Source organism: Aethalodelphis obliquidens, unplaced genomic scaffold (assembly GCF_003676395.1).
Source record: "Aethalodelphis obliquidens isolate GAN/ISIS:26980383/991018 unplaced genomic scaffold, ASM367639v1 scaffold13, whole genome shotgun sequence".
Lineage (NCBI taxonomy): Eukaryota > Metazoa > Chordata > Mammalia > Artiodactyla > Delphinidae > Aethalodelphis > Aethalodelphis obliquidens.
Genome location: NW_020837957.1, coordinates 4,202,143 through 4,219,213, shown reverse-complemented (window position 1 = coordinate 4,219,213; position 17,071 = coordinate 4,202,143). Strand labels below are relative to the sequence as shown.

Here is a 17,071-nt window from a genome sequence, read left to right as displayed (position 1 = left end):
TTCTACCATCCATGCATCCTAAGCCTCCATGAGCACACATCATTACAAGTGACTGGGTATCAGCATTGTCCTCTCAGGGTTGTCTTAAAGTTCTATTTTGGCCCCTAGTACAACCATGGCATGTATGGCCATAAGAACTTGAGCAAGGATGTGGCATCAACCAAATTGAAATTCCTGGGATTCTCTACTTCTTGTGAGCAAAGGACAAAAACGCAAATGAGGTTGGTAATGGACAGTCCATTCAACAACATTCCTGTAGTTGGCACATGGAGCAACAGTATGTCACAGAGCACTCGCAGATCTCACAACAACACGCATCAGATGCTGACGTGACACACGGGGCTTGAGGACAGGACACGTAATTTCGCAGTCACAAATGAAGGCCAGTTGAAATAAAATGTGAACAGCTGACACTTAATTTGACAAATAGGCAGGAGAAGAAAGCTTTGCATCTATGCATATAGGATCACTAGAAAACCAAATCAGAGGTAACCTAGTAACCATCATCACTGAGTAATACTTACTGCGTGTTGAGTGGGCACTCTAAGAACTAACAGTAGTTTAGTAAGGGTGAAGTGCCTAGGGAATAATGTGTTCATTATCTTCCTCTCTCTTCCTGTACACTAACACTGCACTGGAATTTACAAATGCAGCAACTCTGCCCCACATCCACCAACCAGCGCCCCAGAATACAGGGCTGGTACCCCTCTTCGTCTGTGTCTTGCTCCTGACAAAGATAATGTACTTCGTCAGACTACATCATTTTAACCTTCTCACAGAATTGCCTTCATTGAAATAGTGCTTCAATGACATTCTTTCTTCTTTGAACAAAGGTTGCTTTAAAAACCTGCCACATCAACTCTGCACCTGTATGAGCTATGAAGCTGCTTTTGAGGACATGGTCCATTAAATAATGTGCCGTCTAATAATAAAAAAAATCTCTCTCATAGTGAATGGACATGGTTCCTATTTTCTTTTCGTCATATTTGCTTTCTTTTAAAATTTCTACTTTACCAATCTGTTTGCATATGTCTTCTTTGCAAAATTCTCCAAATCCTTCTTAGATAGTATGTATAATAAATTCAAAATACAAATGTAATGTATAATAATGAGAAATCAAATAAACTAAGCTGATCTCAAAGAACTAAACTGATGAATTTTGTGATCAGTATAGTACTATTAATAGACCTTTCAGTTATCAAACAATTCTTCAATACAAAGAATCGTTATCTGAAAACTAAAGAGATTAGATAAACTACTGAGTTCAAAATTTTCAAAGTTCTACAGTTGTTTGCTTCCATGATAAGCTCATCTCCATAATCAAAGCCTTTCAAAACCAAGATAGTTGATATGTTCAGCTAAACAAAAACAAAATAAATATATGTGTGTGTATGTTTCTTTCCTGACAACATATACCCGACATTATGACTAAAAAAGTTCCTCGATTTTTTGAATTTTCTAGATCTGGGCTCAGTGAAAATTTCCCAGTTTCCATGGAAACCAATGGAAGATTGAGATAAAGAGAAAGCAAAGCCTATAAAAAGAAATTTTCCTTTAAAATAGGAACATTTTAAACATAAGTACTAAACACAAACAACAAATCATAAAAATACATTCTTTGGGGCAGACATTCAAAACATATGCAAACATACACACACACACACACACACACACAGAGATTCATTAGAGAAATTGGCAATTTGGCCTCATTCATACTAGTGAATTCTTACAAATATATTTGGTTTTGCAAGTGGATATTATCAAGTTAAAGCTAATCCAGAACCTGGCTGAAATTCTTCTGGTCAAACTCCAAGGAAGAAACAATTCTCCTGGTTTAACCATTTAAGCAGCTCATAGTGGTAATATGGAGGTAATGGCTCTATTGATTTTCAATTGGAAAACAGTGAAAAAGCAAGGAAGTATGTAAGTTAAGTGGGGAAATATTATTTAAAAACTAAGCTTACTATTTAAAGCAATGTTGGCTATTCATCAACATATAAACAGTGATTTTTCTCTTGGAGTATAATTATTTATTCTTTTAATTCTTTTCTGTATTTTCTAAAATTCCACAATTAGCATAAATAACTTCTACAACTTGAATATATGACTGTTATTCAAAGATAATTGAGGCTTACAGCAATGTTGATCATGTTTTAATAGGTATTTTACTTTGGTCAGGTTTATTATCTGCTCTCAGATAATATCATGGCTTAAATCAATAAACGTAGTAACAATTGTGTTCAATTACACATTCATCAAAGTTCTTAATTTCCTTCGTGAATGCTCTTCTTTTCCAAGGTCAGATCATGGCCACATAGCTTTCCTTGGTGAGAAGTATTAAAGGCACATGATACACTGCCTAAATATAATCTTTTTGCCATTGAGACAGACTTGACTCACTTTGTATAGAACAGCACTATCCAATAGAACTGTCTGTGAAGAAGTAAATGTGCTGTATGTGTGCTGTCCAATATGGTAGCCACTAGCCACAAGTAGCTGTGGAGTACTTGAAATGTGAGAAGTGTGACTGAGGAACTGAATTTTATTTTTGAATTAAGAAATTATTTATTTACTTAATTAAAGTATAGTTGATTTATAATGTTTCAGGTGCATAGCAAAGTGATTCAGTTTTATATATATATATATATTCTTTTTCAGATTGTCTTCCATTATACGCTATTACAAGACAATGAATATAGTTCCCTGTGCTCTACAGTAGGCCCTTGTTGTTTATCTAGTTTTATATATAGTAGTGTGTATCTTTTAATCCCAAATTCCCAGTTTATCCCCCCCCTTTCCTTTGGTAACCGTAACTTTGTTTTCTATGTCTGTCAGTCTATTTCTGTTTTGTAAATAGGATTTGTATCATTATTATTTTTTTTAGATTCCACATATAACTGATATCATATTATATGATATTTGTCTTTCTCTGTCTGGCTTACTTCACTTAGTACGATAATCTCTAGGTCCATCCATGTTGCTGCAAATGGCATTATTTCATTCTTTTTTATAGTTGAGTAATATTCCATGGTGGAATATTCCACGGTGGAATTCCAAGATGTGGTGTATATATGCACCACACCTTTATCCATTCAGCTGTCGATGGACATTTAGTGAGCACTGAATTTTAAACAGCCACACGTGGCCGCCGTGTTGGACAACACAGTTATAGTTGTTGCATAGTCTGGGACAGGATCAGCATCCCAAGTCCATTGTCAAGTACATTAGATCCCACAGGCCAAGGTCCTGCCAAATTCCTGATGTTACTGAGATGGTGCTTATCCTAATAAACAACTACTCAATGTGTATGGTGGTGTTTATATTACAGCCAAGGCTTTCTTATAGATAGCATATTCTTTTTAAAATTTGAATCCCTATCCTTTGTGTAAGACATAGGAATCACACGTCTCTTATGCCTGATCACTTTTTAAAAGTATATTTGGATGTCAACATATAGAGTCTATTTGGTTGATTTAAAAATTGGCCCTGGGTATTCAGGAAGTAATTGGGAAATATTATCTGAGAAAGAGTCTTCTTAAGTGCTACTGTTGTTTTCTTCAAATTTCAAATTGGGATTTTACTCACTGTTTCTACAACCCCTTGGATATCTTAAACTAAAATCTGTTTCCTTACCGAAACTTTTTTTCCTCCTTCACGTGCGCACTCTGCTTTGCTATTGTAGGGTGGTTCATGTGGGCTGGGCTGCTGCAATTGATTGTTTTCATGTAGAAAAAAGTTGTTAAAGGATCTGTTTGTTCTTCAAGACACATATAAAGAATCACATGGAGTCAGCAAGCATACCATAGAAGAAATAATGTCTAGGCCAAATTGTAGGGCCTACCAATCTTGGCAGGGTTCTTGAAGCAAAGAGTGGACTTTGGGGCCCATAATGAGGCTCTATTCAGCAGGCCGGTGTGGCTAGGCCAGGAGAAGAAGGGAAGGAGGAAGAGGCACCCCAGGCACTAGGGATGACGTGGATCGAGTCCTCACTCAGCCGGCACTTAATTTACAGGTAGAGAACAGACACCGGGACACACCAAAGAGACTTAATAAAAATGGTTGCATTTCTAATGGACGTCTGAAAAGGCTAGCTCCATCATATATTCCCCTGGATCAAAGCCTTCCTGGGAGACATCAATACACACAGCACACACAGTTGACAGCTCCAAATCCGGACCCTTTCTTGCACACGTGTTCAGGATGAGCAGAGATCTCCTCACAGCAACGGCCGTGACCCCCAGTGCCCCCAGTCTAGGTGTGGATGGAAATCTGAACTGCTTAGGAAAAACTTAGAGTGTATCCTGCACAAAACAGAGTTTGTCTCTGGGTTAGACTGCATCATCACACACAGTTGCCTGAAGCTTCAGACATCGAGACAGACAGCTCGGCCGAGGGTAGGCATTTTCAGCCAGTGGGGAGCAAGGTAAGCCCATCTTGATACGTGCAGCCTGGCCACAGAGGCTCTGTAGATAAAACCTCAAAAGCAGTGTCACCAGAGATGGGCTTCACTGGATTTTTGAGAAACTGAATTTAAATAGTTAAATCTGTCGTGTGGCCCCTGCATTGACAAAGTCGTCTATAAGCATTAAATGGGCACACCACAACCTGTAGTTTGTAGAACCACATTAGTGAAACCATAAATTTCAACTTCAGATATTCAAAAAGCAATAATTTGAAAGCTAACTCAGCCACATAAACGTGGACTGGCTCCACAGACACGAGGTCTTAAAGAAATCAGTCTGAGTTTGAAAGAAAATCAGGTTGAGATTTCCAGGGACTGAATGCGAACAGAAACTTGGACCCCTACAGCACTGGTCTCATAAGACGTTCTCAAAATTTGGTGACCATAGTATGTGGAGAAAACTTAAGGTACATTTCCAAATAGTAAAATTAGCAGCTGGCCAATAATTTCCAGTTACCTAGGAAGCTGTACACCCTGTTTCTGAGAACCTGCATTTATTTCGAATGCAGCCTGTTTTCCAAACAGGTCTGTGTTATTTCCTGAGAAATCGAAATTAAATAATTCTTCCTTCCTAAAATCATGACCATTCATGGCATTTCCAATTAAGGAACAAAGAAGGCACATCTGCTGATAAATAACTTGATGTGACTGAGAATGGTGACAGTGAAGGAGGATCGGGGAATTCAGGGATGAAGCCCTGACTTAGGGTGGGCAAGTCCGCAGAATCATGGTTGGGCTTATTGACTCAGCACATACTCAGAGTTGCCTGCTACACGCCCGCCAGGACTGTGCCAAGCACTGGGATGCATGTTCTGCTCGAGATTTAAACTCGTGGTCCCTAGAAGACCAGAGAACTCTGAGATAGCAGTGGGGCCTTGGGAGACAATGAACAGCAGGGTGGGAGGAGCTTTAGAGAAAGGAAAAAGGACAAGACTGAGGGTGCCACAGGGAGAGAAGCAAGAAACAGCAAACCAGCCTGGAAGCAGCAGGGAGGGAAAGCAGAGACTATCTCACAGAGCCTTGCAAGGGTCAGAATGAAGGGAACAAGAGAACTCAGGGAGGGGACCAAGACAGAAGCAAAGAGAAGACACAGAAGCAGAGAGTACCTGAGACAGAGTTAACGAGAGGGCTCTGAGCCAGAAGCAAGAGGTGAGGAGAAGCTGAGTCTTCTGGGTCTTTTTTTTCCCCTGCTGAATAGAGCCTTGATTATAGTGTTACCCAATGTCTGATAAATTTCAGTCTACTTTCTTAACATTTCATGGCGAGAACTACATGAATGCAAAAGGCGTCCCAAAGCTAAGAACCTTGAGTCAAATATGGGAGAAAAACTCCTACCATAGCTGCAATTAACACCCCAATTTAGGTCTAATATTATAAAGGGTGATTTTTCAAGAAAATATTTTTAACTATCTGGTTTATTTTCATTCCCACTTCAGCCCAATGAGCCTAATGCGAGTCCCTTTTTTTTTTTTTCCTTCAGTAACAGCTGTTCTTTTGAACCTTCTGAATAGGCATCTGATTTAGATTTGAAGGAAGTCATTTTAGAAGCTGGTGCAGACTCGCATAAGCACAACTCAGATAAATCCAAGCCCATGCACCACAGATTTCTTTAAAAAGCAAGAAATCTGGTGACCAGCAAGGAATCAGAGTTACTGTTGAATCTAAACCCAGTGGACACATTTTCCTACTCCAGGCTGTAAATTCAGGCATAAATGGTTTCAAGACTATTCCCTACTTATGAATTTAACATAGAAAATGTATCTGCAGCTCAACTACGAAAGAGGAAGAGCTTCTTTCAATTTTATTGGATCTCAGATCCATTATGACTTTGTGGCCTCTGCTGGAGAAAAACATTCTCATATAAGGAGCTCTTATATCATTAAATAGGAAACGAAATAACAGTTGATGGTAGCAGCCCCTGCAGGAACTGTCTGGCTTCTGACCCACCATATTGATGACTGGTTTGCTTGCCTACTCTGGGGCAGGGTTTTTGGTGAATGCAATAAATAAGTTTAACTTGACCAAGACTGCATTTATGTCCCATGCAATGACTACAAAATTTACAACAAAAAAAGTTGTAATTGAAAAGTCATTTAAGCTAATTTTTTTCCCCTTGCAGAAAAAAAAAAAGAAGAAGAAATGGGGCTTTAAGAAATTTAACCTAGCATAGGTTGAAGTGCAAACCTACTAATAATGGTCATTTAAATACTTACAATTCCATCTCTATCTGGTGAACCTCTGTAACAAAAAGAAATTGGTAGCTATTAGGAAAATGAATCATTCTTGCTACATAGTTTCAAGTATGACAATAAGAATCATTAACCACCTTTCTCCCCCCTCTCACGAGTTCCAACCCCAGTAAACCTGGCTAATGAAAGCCAAATCAAAATGGATTGGTTGAGTGATATTTGAGTGTGGGGTGTGTGTATGTGTGCATGGGAGGGAGAGTCTCATTAAAAACTGAAATCCAAAAGGCACAAGTTGCTGGTGCAGTGTCTTGAGAGGAGAATTCATTAAGAGCTGTCCCACTCAGCAGCCTTCTATTTAAAACTACCACCAGGAATGCAAACCCATTTGTTCTCTCTCATCTTCTCCCCATAAGTGGTCTTGAATTTCCCCCTATAAGAAGGAACTTCTTATACTTATAAGAAGAACTTATAAAACTACAAAGTAGTTTTCAACTTACTTTAAGAATCTATATTTTCTTCCATATTTCTAGAGTTACTGCTCCTTTGATTACAGAACAGGAAATGGAGGGCAATTTTGCTAAATGGCTTGCTTTGATGACTAAAGTCCAGGGTATTTAATCCATGGTGAAGCTAGGCTGCAGTGCTTAAGAATAAGGGCTTTAGAGTAGGATGAAGCCAGGTGTCCGGACTCTACCACTTATTAGCTCTCTGACCTTGAACATATTGAGTATTACTTAGTTCTCTAAGCCAGCTTAAATATGATAAGGTATATAAAGAACTTATAATGGTTCCCGACACATACTAAGTATTCAAAAATGTTTGTTTGTTTGTTACAGGTTTTTTCCTCTTCCGTGATGTCTCTACCCTAGGAACACAAAACTGTTCACTTGCAGCCATGTTAGACTTTATAGCCATAGAGGAAGGGTATTATTATTGTTACTTTGGAAAACTGAGCTGGAGGAATCGGAGAAAGAGAGAAGAAAAAGAGTAGTCACTTTATAACTTCTTATATTAACTAATTCTGTAAGGAGCTAGAAAAATATTATTCTATTAACATGGAGACCAGAATTATGCTTAGATGGGGACCTGCATTGTTTGGAAGAAAACCTTAGTAAGTGCCTGGGTGGACTATGAAATCTTGAAGAGTTTGGTGTGGTTGGAACTGTTCCTTAGCAGGTGGGACCAAGTGACAAAATTGTTTATTGCTTCATAGGGTGGGACAGAGGAGAGAGAGAGAAATGCAGAGTTGGTGGGACATCTTCTTGGCTTCAAGATGTGATTCCCCTTCCCCACCAACACCCCCTTCAAAATTAGCAGAATATTCTACTTGTATTACAAAACACTTGATGGGAGAGCATCATTTTCCATAATCATTTCTGTGTCCATGTGGATACAGGGATGAATCAGTGATACAGGGGCTAGAAGCAGAGAGGACCCTGATATTGAAAGACCATGGGAATTGACAGAAATCTTAGGATCTTTGGACATTCGCTGGCTATGGGAAAAAGTTGGTTCAAAGAAATTTCATCTAAGATAGAAAGATAGGAAGAGTCTTAGCCAATAAAAGTTATATATAATTCATTGAACAACTATTGAGTGCTTATAATAGGCCAGGCACTAGGCTAGGGTCAGGAGATAAAATAATGAAGAAGACATGCTCATCATAGAGAGAATGAGACAGGCAAGTAAATCCAGTGGGCTATTATGGCCGCAGTAAACCCAGGTGGTAGGAAAGTACAGAGGAAAGGTACCAACCCATATTCATCAAAGTCAATTTTCCCTAGATTTGTACACTTCAAAAAATGAGCATTTCTTACTAGGATTTCAGCCTCTGCCAAAGGAACTGATAGAGAGGAGATTGCATCAAATTTTGCATAGGACACATCCAGAGGCACTGATCCTCGTGGGGTTGTCTTTCGGGGCAGGTGATAGAAGTGGAGAAGACAAGGCTCTGGAGATAGTCCTGGCTGTGGTGTTGCCCACTATTGGTCCAGGTAGAAGGGCATAGCTATAGGGGAACTTAAATGGGAGGCCACTTGGTCTCATGCATATTACAGCTCTAGGGATGGCACTTCAAAAATCTTAATCAGAATAATTGTAACTGTACGTAGCAGCGTTGGTGTCTATTCTGATCCTTTGTCTTATCCACTGATGGAAATGGGGTTGCTGCTTCCCCGTATGACAGCAGTAAGCATGGTGGTATAGTGCACTAGCTATAGTGCCCAACTGCCCAGGTTTAATCAACTTAGATTTCCTAGTTGCATAACCTTGGACCAGTACTTCACTCCTTTGTGTCTCAGTTTCCTCATCTATATGACAGCCGTGATAACAGCATATAGCTCATAGGGCTGTTAAAGGATTCAATAAGTTAATATAAATGAAGAGCCCGGAATAGTACCTAGAACATAGTAAATACTCATTAAATGCTACCTAGAATAAAGTTATTATACAAGCTGACCTAGGATGGGGAGTAGAGAGAGAGATTTTAGCAGCCTCAGACAATGGGGTATGTGTCCTCAGTTTATTTCCTAACCCCCTTTTATTAAGTTTTATACATTTTTAAATAATTTTTTTTTCTTTTTAAGAGCAGACCCATTATATTTACTGATTCTGTTTTAAAACTGATCATCTACCAGGAACGCTTTGCCTCTATTTTAAAAAGTGACAGTCACCTCTTGCCACTGCTGCCTTTTCTCTTTTACCCTCCTATTGGTCTTGAATATAATTTTGTCCATCTATTCTTTTTGTTTTCTGAGTAATCAAAGAATAGGCACTTGACTCTGGACTAGAATACTGGCTCCATGTCTTATTTTTCTGGGTAGCCTTCAGCAAGTTACTTAATTCCTTTTGGCACTGATTTCTCATCTCCAAAATTGAGATATTATTTCTAACCTTGTTGAATTACTATGAGGATTAAAAAGGATATCAGTACATACAAAATACCCTGCACAGGGCCTGCCACTTAGCACAGGCTCCTCTCTCCTTTCCTCTTTCTATCAGCCATTGTAACGTTGATCAAATCAGGAAGCTCTGGTTCTAACCCCACTCTATCTAAGGACACTCAATCAACCGAAGTTGGAACTGGCAGCTACCATAGCAGGTTACTTGTCAACCCTCACGGAGTTGCAACGGCCCTGAAAACAGTTTGTATCAACAAGGTTTCAGTGATTGCAGACTAACATAAGCATTACCTAAATCTGAAGGGATAGCACATTGCCAGAACATTTCTCCAGCCTTCTGCAAGAATGATATATGACCCAATTAGAGAGCAGAGCTCATGAAAAGCAAAGGCTTACACTAAACGTCTTGTCCTTTGACCATCACTGCTGGTGGAACCAGTTTATAGCTAATTTGCTATCACCTAAGTAAACTGGGGCGCTCAGATGATAAGAAGTAAAGGACAGATGCTTGGGATTTTACAAGAAAATGTCTTGTTAGAGTATTTCAGAGAGATATTGGGCATCTACACAAAGCCATGAAGAGTAACTTCCTCATTTTCATGTTTTTAGAAGTGGTGATGGAAGAGTGGTACTTTGGCCACCTGCAATTGAGCTCAGTCTGCCCTGGGGAGGTTGTTTGACCTCTTTTTCCTTTTGAGGGAGCTTCTTTCCTTTCTAATTTTCTTCACACACCAGAGATTATGTATAGTCAGTTACAGAAACCATCTCAAAGAAAAATGGATTTGTTTTCTGCTAATGATGTTCTCCTGAGATATGTCTAATAGTGTCCCCCACAACACACGGCACATTGTAGGTGGCAAAGGATTCTGTTGACAGACGGACTGCTACAGTGTCTGGCCTTTTATGGAAATTCAATTCCATCTAGTGCAAACTGAGGCCCATTAGAGGAAAGTGTATTCTAAGTCCGTGGAGCTATTGGCAATGCTGAAACCAGAGCCCAGGTCTTCCGACTCTGGTGAACGAACCATCTCCTATTCTGGTTAATGTATCAAAGTTGGCAATTTCTTAAGAAATAATGAAAATTATATAATGCTCAGAAAAATTTTTTTCTAATTTAATCATTTAGAAAAATTGGCAAGACTAGAGTAAATACAGCTTCCATGAAATAATTATTTACTAAAAGAAAAAACACAAAGAAAAGGTAAGAACAGGGGACTTAAAACTTGATATCTGGACAAAAAATAGCTTTTTACCCCCCAATCCTTTACAGTCTCTGGTTTAAAAGCCTTCAAGGCTTCAAGGTTGCCCACTGCCTAAGGAAGGAAGCCCAGACACCTCAGCCTGGCTGGTACTTAAAGCCCTTCCTATCTGGCCCTGATCTCCTTTGCAGCCTTGCCTCCCACTATTACATTTACGTGTGGCCGACAAGTAGACAGACTGCTCTGTTTAGCTTGTCCCGAATACCTACTTGGCTTTTCCACATCTCTGCTTTGGCTGTTGTCCCTTGGCATGAAACGCATGTCCTCATCTTCTTGAAGGCCAAAATCAAGGCTCCTCCCTCTTTGAAGCTTCACCGATCATGTATTCAAATATGAGCTTTCCCACCCTCCAATTCCCTGGAAATTCCAATTCTAATCGCTCCTAAGGAACTTACCACATATTAATTTGTATTAATGATAACAGGAGTAGTGGCTGCTACCATTCACTGAGCGTTTACTAAGTACGTGTTACCACGGTAGTCATAACAAATGTTAGCTCTTTTAGTTATATGAAAGATACTTCAATTTGCGTGATAGATATTCTATTCCATGAATTATAAATTCTCAGAGGACAAGCCCACAGGGCAATTCTCAGCACCTTGTGATAAAATTTATGCACGATAAAAACGTACAGAATGAAAAGCTAAAGTTGCTTTTTTTTTTTTTCTTTTCACCTGTGCCTAAACAACTATTGATTTTTGCATTTTCTAACTTTCTTTCAGGGATTCTTGTCAAATAAGGGGTTTTATAGGTTCATTATTCTGCTATACAGCAGACCACAGCAGATCTGCGTTTCCACACGGTCACAGCCAGCTGATGCTGAGCAGTGGTGCTCTCCTTAAGTACATACGTAGAATCAGTGTCCTTTTCTTTCTTCCGTATTCCAAAGGCCTTCCTTGTACGTTTTTTCAATCCTGTGGGAAAACAACAAAAGGTCAAAAAATCTATTTTCTATTTGAAAGTTCCTAGCAACATGCAAGTGAACATATTTTTAAAGTTGCAATATATTAGTTAAATTTGAACGTTCAAAAACCCGTGAAAGTTTCTTCATGTGTATGCATGTGTGTGTGTGCATGTGCATAGGATTCATTACTGTTTTTCAACAGATGTTTATCAAGGACATGGCACTGTAAGTTCTTAGCCCTATGAGCAATGTAAGAATATTAAAAAAAAAAATGGAAAGGAGATCAGGACAAAGTACAATAAAGTAGGCAAGCTTTTCTTAGACTATTGTTAGCCATCGCCCAAATTGGCGCTGTGCCAAGAAACCCCATCACAGACTTAGAAGAACAGTAATTTCCAGGGTAGGCGGATTCTGGACACTAGGATAGTTCCAAGACAGAGATTATGTAAACCATACGAAACAGCCACATTGGCCTGACACTTCTTTGTATCCCATATTCCCAGTTCATCTTTTTCTACTTCCTCAATTCAGTGGCTATACTGGATTCTCTGAACATCCCCAATATCTGTTCTCCTGTATCTCTTTTCTCTTTATGTGGTCCTTGCCACTGGCTGAAATGCTTTTCCTGTTTTGTTGATATTTACAACTTCCATATGTGCCTTCACAGCCCAGTCAAATGCCCCCTCCTCTGTGAGGGCCTCTCAATCTTAGTGCTGTCAGAACTGACTATCCTGTGCTCCCCCAAATGTTGCTGTTATATGTATTACAATATATCAAAGCATTCCACTTATTAGTTCCTACGTCAGTTTCCCTCATAGACTGTAAGCCTTTCTAGGACAGAGGCCAAGGATACCCTTGGTATGTCCTCTACGCCAAGTAGAGGAACCAGATAATATTTGTTGATTTAAGATGTTTTCCAGGAAGCATCATTCAGGTGGTATTGGGGTAAGAAGTCTCCTTTTCTTCCATCCTGGACAAACCAAGCCTACTCTTGTATCTTCTATTCTTCTCCTGTCAAGGCTCTGTCAGGGATTCCTATCTTCCACATGTCCTGTAATTACATATGTGGCTTGTGTGTTTCTCATGTTAGTCAGTATTATTCAAATATACCAATGCCTATGTAGTCAAAACCTTAGACTTGTTACTGGTGGTTTGGAACTTCATCCTGACAAATTAGAGCTGGAAAAGTCACTGACGTTCAGGATTTGTTTGGCACTACCAGGTGGATCAAGGGGAAAAACACTGACAAAATCAGAGATTTGATGACATCTTTTTTTAAAACATGTGAGTCAGCCCAGACCACTCAGATGATCTGAGTCATTCATTATCTGGCTCTTAGGATACTACTCAAATATAATCTCCAAAATGCCTCGGTTTGTCTAATTTTGTATTTGAATAGTCATTCCATTTAAGATGTTTAGGTCTTTAAAATGTCAATGTTTGTTTAAAAAAAAATCTCCTCCCACATTAAGCTATTCTCCATTACCCTCCACGTGAAGAGTTTATAGAAAACTTATTGACATTTAAAACTACCCACCCATAATATTTAGAAACACCTTCTCTCTGTTCATTTTTAATTTTGATTGTGAAAAACTTCTTTCTTCTCACCTGTAATTGCCTTATCTCCTTATAGGGACAAAATATTGTAGTTAAAATCATTTTCCTCCTATAATTGTTCTTGGGCTTCAAGTCTCTTACTTGGCTTCTCCATGCTTCTAATTCAGCTTTGGAGTCACAATGAATGCTATATTCACCAGTCACTACTGGTTTTTATAGAATTATAAACCAAATGCTATTATTATCTTATGTTTTCAAATTACTCTATTTTCTGCAACTTGACCATGAGACAAGAGATAGCATGCCCTACCAAACAGATGAGAAAATACAGACAAATTCCAGTAATTCTTGTATTAAATTAGTAACAGAGCAGGCAATAGTAATTTTCCATAGACTCTGTCCTGTTTCTGACCACCAAACTTGGATAATAGCCAACATGAACTAGGTCATGAACGTCACGAGTTGTCCATTTTCCAGTGAAAAGTGCCCTGGATCAGGCTTCAGGAGACAGAGTCCATTCCCAGCATCATTTCTAATTGTGTAGATGAGTATGAGTTACATTCTTTTTGTATTTCCATCTCTCAGTGTACAACAAATCAGCCAGTAATAAGGAATGAAAGAATTTGCATATGTTCACAAAATGCAATGCCATTCTGTAGTTTTAGTTTCACTGAAAGTCATATTTCCCATATGTAAAATACATTCCCATATATGGAACATAAATAGGAATACACTAGAGATGTGACATTCCAGAAAAACAAAACTAATCGAATTATTGCATAAGAAAAAACACTGAAGACTTTTCCCCCTTGAAAGGTGGAAAGATATGAGAAGTTTATAAGAGTATGAAGAAAACTCTGAAAGACTAAAACAAAGTTATGAAATATAAAAGTTATTCGTATCTTAACAGCTTTTTGAGAAGACCCAGGAAGAAACAGTCATACCAACCATGTTAAAAGTGAATGGAATTTCTCCGAAGAAGATATACAGACTGCCAACAAACACATGAAGGAGTGCTCAACATCGTTAATCATTGGAGAGGTGCAGATCAAGGCTACGGTGAGATGTCATCTCACGCCAGTCAGAATGGCCATCATCAAAAAATCTGGAAACAGTAAATGCTGGAGAGGGTGTGGAGAAAGGGGAGCCCTCTTGCACTGCTGGTGGGAATGTGAATTGGTTCAGCCACTGTGGAGAACAGTATGGAGGTTCCTTAAAAAACTACAGGTAGAACTGCCATGTGACCCAGCGGTCCCACTGCTGGGCATGTACCCTGAGGAAACCAGAATTCAGGGAGAGTCGTGTACCAAGATGTTCATTGCAGCTCTATTTACAATAGCCCGGAGATGGAAACAACCTAGGTGCCCATCATCGGATGAATGGATGGAGAGGATGTGGCACATATACACGGTGGAGTATTACTCAGCCATAAAAAGAAACGAAATTGAGCTGTTTGTGGTGAGGTGGATGGACCTAGAGTCTGTCATGCAGAGTGAAGTGGGTCAGAAAGAAAAGGACAGGTGCCGTATGCTAACACATATATATGGAATTTAAGAAAAAGGTGTCATGAAGAACCTAGGGGTAAAGCAGGAGTGAGGACGCAGACCTCTTAGAGAACGGACTTGAGGTTATGGGGAGGGGGAGGGGTGAGCTGTGACGGGGCGAGGGAGGGTCATGGGCATATACACACTAACAAACGCAGTGGGGTGGATAGCTAGTGGGAGGTAGCCGCATGGCGCAGGGATGTTGGCTCGGTGCTTTGTGACGGCCTGGGGGGGTGGGATGGGGAGGGTGGGAGGGAGGGAGACGCAACAGGGAGGACATATGGGAGCGTATGTTTGTGTGTGACTGATTCGCTTTGTTGTAGAGCAGAGGCTGGCACACCATTGTAAAGCAATTATGCCCTAGTAAAGATGTTAAAAAAAAAAAAAAAAAAAAGTGAATGGAGAGGTGTGGTCAAGTCTTTTGAGAGTTTATTTAAAAATATTCAAAGAAATTCTTCAGAAGAGAGCAAGGACAGTCAAAAATCTTACAGGAGTAACAAGTTTAAGACACTGTGTCTGGTAAAATGATAAGCTTAAAAAACAGTATATCCAATGATTTTTCACTTCTGACTCCAATATAGTGTAATTGTTTTTAGGCTGGGTCATGAATTTTTGTCAACTATTTCTTTACCAAAAATAGGAGGGAAAAAAAATCAAGTGTCTTTGAGAAATGAAGTAAATAACTTTTCCCTTGCCAATATCAAAACAAAGAGATCTAAAGAGAAAGAATTTTAAGGTCCTGATGATCTGGGGCTAGAACAGTTTTCTTCCAAGCTATGGAATTGAGAACATCCTCCTGTGTGCATGCAGAACTGGGTCGGAAGTCTGGCCTGTGCCTCTTAGCGTCCCTTCACCTAATTTAGATTCTTTTAGCTTCCATCGGTATTATGGGAGAAGCTAGCAAAGTCTGGGAACAACAACAACAACAAAATTAAAAACAGACTGAGCTTTAAGAGGGTAGGAGAGCTTATTTCAAAATAGGTAGTCCTGGATATGATATTACAAGATAGTGAAATAAAGAAACATGCAGAAACTGACAATAGTGACAGCACAAATATATATAGTAATATTTGTAGCTATCATTACTGAGGTCCTACCTATGGGCCAGGTACCAGCTGCTTTGCATATGTTGACTCATTTAATTTTCTTACAAACCTTGTGAAAAAGTAGGAGATGTTTTCTTTGCAAATGATGAGCCTGAGGGTTCACCTGAGTTAGGTTTTATTCATCATCATCTCTAGGGAGGAAATTGGAGGCTCTTTCTCCCTCCATGGATCCCCAAAGTACCTCTGGACTCTGTCCTAAGTTGCTTTACACTCTCTCCCTGGGGCAATTTCATTCACTCACATGGTTTTATTTTCCATCTGTATGCAGATGAACCCTAAATCCATAGGTCAGATCCAGTACTATCTCATGAGCTTCTGGATATACAGCACTTCTTCTCATGCTCAAACTTCTACAAAGAGACATCAGGTTTCTTTGAAAGCCTTTAGGTGCCTATATATATATGTATATATATATATACATATATGTAATCAAACCTCTAAAGGTATGTCCAATTGATTAGTTTACAATTATTTTCTGAATAAAATCCCCCTTAAAATGAAATAGTTCTCCATGAACTAATGAATGGATAAACAAAATGTGATGTACCCATACAATGGCATATTATGCAGTCATTAAAAGGAATGTGATACTGACACATGCTACAACATGCATGAACCTTGAAAACATTATGCTAAGTGAAAGAAGCCAGATACAAAGAACCACCTATTGCATGAGTCCATTTATGTGAAATATCTGGAGTAGGCAAATTCACTGATACAGAAAGCAGAGTAGAGGTTGCCAGGGGTGGAGTAGAGGGGAAATGAGGAGTGACTGCCTAACTGGTACAGAGTTTCCTTTTGGGATGATATAAAAGTTCTGGAACTGGATAGTGGTGATGGTTGCCCAACACTGAGAATGTACTGAATACACTTAAACACAGCCAAAATGGTAAATTTTGTCGTGTGTATTTTATCACAATAAAAAAGAAACAGAATAGCTCAAGCCAGATTATTCTGTGACCAGAGGGAAGAAAGATAGGAGGGAGTGAAAAAGAAAAGAAAGAGACAAGGAAGATTGGCTTAAAAGTTTGGAATCTTTTTTTTTCCTTTTTATTTATTCTTTTGTAAAGTTGTCAAATATTTAGTTAAGAAACTGGGAGCTATATAGTCACAAATCTGTGTTCATGATGACCTTCACCATCGCGAAAGT

General features: G+C 39.1%; 1 protein-coding gene across 1 annotated transcript in view; it reads right to left on the bottom strand.

The window, feature by feature from the left end:
• SGIP1 (SH3GL interacting endocytic adaptor 1) overlaps positions 1 to 17,071 on the bottom strand; it is a 210,727-nt gene that overhangs the window by 101,859 nt on the left and 91,797 nt on the right. Inside the window, exons 2-4 of the mRNA XM_027114000.1 lie at positions 11,661 to 11,724; positions 6,676 to 6,700; positions 3,634 to 3,705 (exon numbers count right to left, since the gene is read on the bottom strand). Of these exons, the coding sequence (XP_026969801.1) occupies positions 3,634 to 3,705; positions 6,676 to 6,700; positions 11,661 to 11,724 (161 nt within the window). The remainder of the gene's footprint in view (positions 1 to 3,633; positions 3,706 to 6,675; positions 6,701 to 11,660; positions 11,725 to 17,071) is intronic.